Source organism: Cyprinodon variegatus, unplaced genomic scaffold (genome assembly GCF_000732505.1).
Source record: "Cyprinodon variegatus isolate N-32 unplaced genomic scaffold, C_variegatus-1.0 Scaffold2438, whole genome shotgun sequence".
NCBI classification, from domain to species: Eukaryota; Metazoa; Chordata; class Actinopteri; order Cyprinodontiformes; family Cyprinodontidae; genus Cyprinodon; species Cyprinodon variegatus.
In genome coordinates this window covers 8,924-13,595 of record NW_015152891.1, presented here as the reverse complement: position 1 = coordinate 13,595, position 4,672 = coordinate 8,924, and the positions used below count along the sequence as shown (strand labels likewise).

General features: G+C 46.9%; 1 protein-coding gene across 2 annotated transcripts in view; it reads right to left on the bottom strand.

The window, feature by feature from the left end:
- Positions 1-2,575: 2,575 nt before the first annotated feature.
- fam207a (family with sequence similarity 207 member A) overlaps positions 2,576-4,672 on the bottom strand; it is a 10,461-nt gene continuing 8,364 nt past the window's right edge. For both annotated transcript variants that reach the window (XM_015369077.1, XM_015369078.1), the window contains exons 3-6: positions 4,037-4,105; positions 3,027-3,198; positions 2,865-2,930; positions 2,576-2,781 (exon numbers count right to left, since the gene is read on the bottom strand). In XM_015369077.1, the coding sequence (XP_015224563.1) occupies positions 2,619-2,781; positions 2,865-2,930; positions 3,027-3,198; positions 4,037-4,105 (470 nt within the window). In that variant the 3' untranslated portion in view covers positions 2,576-2,618. The remainder of the gene's footprint in view (positions 2,782-2,864; positions 2,931-3,026; positions 3,199-4,036; positions 4,106-4,672) is intronic.

The following is a 4,672-nucleotide window of genomic DNA, read 5'->3' as shown; positions in this document are numbered from 1 at the left end:
ATTTGGCCCAAAACACAATTTATGAATTTAAAATTCTAAACGTTAGTAATTTTGCTCTGAGACGTGTTGCGTTGCCTCAATAGAGCGTTGCCATGGTGAAAGGACGTCTTTAGTGGCCTCTACTCGGCGGCAAAGAACAGTTTAAAATTCAACTATTTCATTAAATTGGAAAAAAAGAAACTTTAATAGACGTAGCTATGTAATGCTTCCTGTCAGGGACTGCCTGCTGACCTCTATGGGACTTTATTTTAAAGACTCTGCTTCCTGTGAAAGCATCGATCCTTCAGTGAGGGCCGGGGCAGCAGGGGTTAATAGATTCAAATAACAACAGTATTAATAATTAAAGGGACGTGGTCCGTGTCTCATCCCTGGGTGTCCATGAAGCCTCACGGTCTCCAGGTCCGGTCCATCCAGAGGCGGTCTCCCTCTGCCCCGCCCCGTCCATCCAGAACATTCCTCGCCCAATATTTCCTGAGACGACGAGTTTTTAGTCTCATAAAGTAACATTTTATTTCCCTTCAGGTTTCGGTCAATCATGGGAACCAATATGAGAGGAAGTGATGTCATGCCTTTAAATGTGTTTTTCTCATCAGGACACAATCTTCTTGTTTTTAGGAGAAATGTTCTTCTTCCGATAGTTTGAGGTCATGAATCTGTTCCTGAATCGATCAGATTTGGTCTCCAGACTTTAACCTCCCGACTAGAGACTGAACCAACGTCCTTCATCCCCTCAGAAAACCAAGCGTTGCTCAGGTCCAATGTTTCTGAACAGTTTGAATTAAATCCATTAAAACTGAACATAGGGGAATAAATGCAGGATTATATTGATCCTTGCTATTAACTCCAACTGGTACATCAGATGTTTCCAGTATTTATGAATCTACCCCCTGATGGAGCAGTTACACTCCTTACCAGCAGGTGGCGGCGATGCAACCTGGAAGCTGCAGGCCCGCCTGAATTAATAAAAACCAGAACCACGGATCAAAGGCGGGACTGAGTTTGATTCAGAGGCTGCGTCCTCCGAAGGCCAGATTTGTCGGCTGTTTTATGCCAAAGCGTAGCGCCAAAGTTTGTTCGGATTCCACGACTCCTCGTTATGCGGCAGATAAATGCATCCTTATTTTTGCCCATTTTGAAGGACAGGTCTGCTGTATCCTTCGTAGGTATCCCATGATTCAAAGCAGGTCCAAGCAAGCCGGCTGCTCCGCGCTCAAGAAGAAAAAACGGAAATAGTGCCAACAGTGGTGAATATTGGAAGTGCAGTTTAATAACAGGGTTCCTACAACATAAGGCAAGTTAAATATAAGACTTTTTAATGCCACTTGAAATAAAACACAAGAAAAATCCGCTTTCGACAACTTTACCCAAAGGTTTATTTTAACATAAACCTTTGCACCAACGTTTCAAATTGCTCATATTTTCCAGACAAAAAGTAAATGGCGCATCTCCTTAATGTCCTGGCCGCAACAACGCTTTATTGGTTCCGCTATCGGGACGGAACCAATAATGCCGAGTCGTTTTTTTTCTAATAAATATAAAAATAGTCAATTTTTATGTTTTATTTATATTACAAAATAAATCGTAATAAAATTAATCCTACTTATGATGTTTTAAAAACATTTTAATACCAATTAAGGCCTTAGATTTATTTTGAAGAATTCAATGCCTTTTAAGACTTTTTAAGGACCCGCGGGAACACTCAATAATATTCGGAAAAGAAGGACGAGACGGAGAAAACGCTAGAGAATGAGCAAATTTCAACAAAAACGGCTGGAAAACAGAAATTCGTGATGTGGCTGCAGCCTGTCGACGGTAAAGATGACCAAGGATTATGCTGTGTTAACTGTTGCTAGGCAACAGAGCATACAGGCAGTGTCAGCTAGCGTATAGCTAGCGTATTTTCCTGACTATAGAGGAACCCCTCACTATAAGCCACGGCCAGGTTTATGAATCACACGTAAATGCTGCTAATATCTACTGAACTGTCTCCCTCCAAACCTGCAGGGGGAGCTCTACATACAGCCCCTGGAGCAGGGAGGAGAAGAGAATGCTAGCTTCCGTTAGCTTGCAGCAGTTAGTTTCAGCCCTGCAGGAGTTGAGCCCAGTCTCTTCATCGGTTCAGCAGCTTTAATGCGGAACGGAAATGTCCAAATGTGGGAATTTGGGGACATTTGTTCACCGTTCTACCTGCTGCTAGCACAGCAGTGCAAAATGAGAATCAGCCTCTTATTCTATACTTTCCAAGCTTGATCACGCCCTCTGGTGGTTAGGAAGAATCCACCCTAACCTTCTCATAAGCCCCATTGCTCAAAGCGAGGGAAAAAAGTGGCTCCTTAGAGTGAACCCTTCCAGCCTTCGTGATGCGAAGAACCCAGTCCCGGTAGAACGGGTCCTAGGACCGAGCACACCCATAGACATCATCCAGTCGCTGGTTTGGTTTTCATCTCATCTACTAACATATTTCTACGTTTATTAGTCATAAATCAGTGGTTCATCTTTTAAATACTGACTAGTTTTTATCGCAGATGAAACATCGGATGGACCCGACCCCCCCATCCAAACAAAGAATCAGTCAGAGGAGAAGTGGTCTTTGGGTCATTTATTCAAAGTACTGGGAATCAGATTGGATCCTTCAGGTCCGGTCCGGTTCCAGTGCCGCTCCCCCCCTGCTCTTCCTCCTGCCTCATCCTCTTCCTCAGCTGCTCCCCGATGTCCGCCAGCGGGTTCTGTTTGCTGGACAGCGTTCTGATGGCGTCGCTGAAGCGGCTGATCTCCGTCTCCCTGAAAGCAGAACAGGTTCAGGTTCTGGTTCTGGTTCTGGTTCTGCCCGCTCAGCTCCGTTCAGACAGGAGGCGGATGCTTACAGAACTTTACGCTTCTGGGACCGTTTCATCTGACTGAAGTCTGTTGGCGCCGGCCTCCTCATCGGCCTGAAACAGGAGGAACAGAGGCGTTACCGTGACGACCGGTGGCCCACGGGCCGGAGGGACCGGGACGTAGCCAGCGGACCCACCAGATCCACTCACCTCTGGTTCTTCCTGGTCTTACGGCGGGAGCCTAGTGTCGCCGGGGACCCGATGAGCTGGCAGAGCTCCGGCAAGGCGTCCGCCAGGGGCCTCAGGTCCCCCACCACTGGGGTGGCCTGGCGCCGGGCCGCTGCCGCCTCCTGCTCCTGGGCCCGTCTGATGGAGCCGATCTCTGCGGGACGAGAACAGAACCAACCGGTTAGCGTGGTTCTTCTAAACGGACCCGGCAGGAGTAATGGAACCAGATCTGTTTACCCCGGGTCCGGTTCCACAGACTCGGTTTACCACTGAGCTTCCTGTTGATTCCCCTCATATAAGTGATGGTCAATACCCGTCCCACGCATGCGCTAACAGTCACTTTGTTTGTCGTCTATGAAAAATGAAGCAATAAGTTAAATATAAAACATCATTAATGTATAACTGCTCCTTTATTTTTGATAATTTTTTCTGTCTGTCTGTCCGTATATTAATTACTGAATATTGTTTATTGATTTGTTTATCATCTATGAAAACATTAAGAAATAAAGCTACAGAATATGCCATTAATGAATGATTTTAAATTAGAAATTATTATATTAGGGAAAAATCCAAATAAATATAAAGTCGAATTTTCAGATTATTAGAATTAAAGCTTTAAAAAACAGAATGGATATAAATGAGTGTTTGGGTGATGGAAGGAATGGAAACGTGTGCAGAGCAGCCAGTGGGTTTGGCGTCTCAGAACAATCATATTATGGGATTATTGCACAGCTCCATGGTCTCAAAGCTTCCAGAAGCATCCGGGTCCGATTCCAGGGTGAGAAGGAGCCGCTTCCCGTCCTTCTAATTAGCCTGCTTGGAGCCGGGCTCAGGTTACCGCGGCAGCCATTAGCGCCTAATTAGCAGCTGTGGGCTCTGTTACCGCCGCATCGATCGGGTCAGCTGACGGCTTCGGTTACACACTCCGGATCAATTACTGGCAGAGCCGCCGATTACCGGAGCAGGTTCTGACCGGGTTCTGAAGAACTTACTGCTGAGCCAGCGCTCCCTCCTCTCCTTCATCTTCTCCTTCTTTGGCTTGGGTCTCCTCCGCTCGGAACCTGGGGGGGTGAGAAGACAGACGGGATTTGACTAGGCCGTTCAGAGCGCTGAAGGGGGCAGGCCCACAGCATGACGCCGCCTCCCTCTAGGCTCAGCTTTTATCTGCCACCGCAGAGACAAACAACAGCAGATTGAGCTGTTAGCAGGCAGATAGGCATCTGAACGGGCTCCCAGGGGGGATCAGCTTTCTACTGATGGATGAAACCATAGCTGCTGGGATTCTGGCTCCCACCACAAACGCGGTTAGCCGGGAGGAGAAGGACGCCAATTAAAGACGGAACCGGGGGGTCCGATTCAGCAGAACCGGACACCTCAGGTTCTGTTGAACCCGCTTCAAGCGCTCTGAGAGCAGGACTTCTTCTACCTGCTTTTATAACCTGCACAACATCATTAACCCTTTGTTTTATTTTGACGGGTCAAACTGAGAGCACAGGTTAAGTTCCGGGTCAGAGGTGAACTGAGGGCGCAGACATCGCCGTCTCTGCCTGCTTCTTTCTGCAAAGAATGTTGCTCAATAGTTTTTACTGGCAACCCGTCCTTAAAAAATGATTAAAAGATCATTCTCT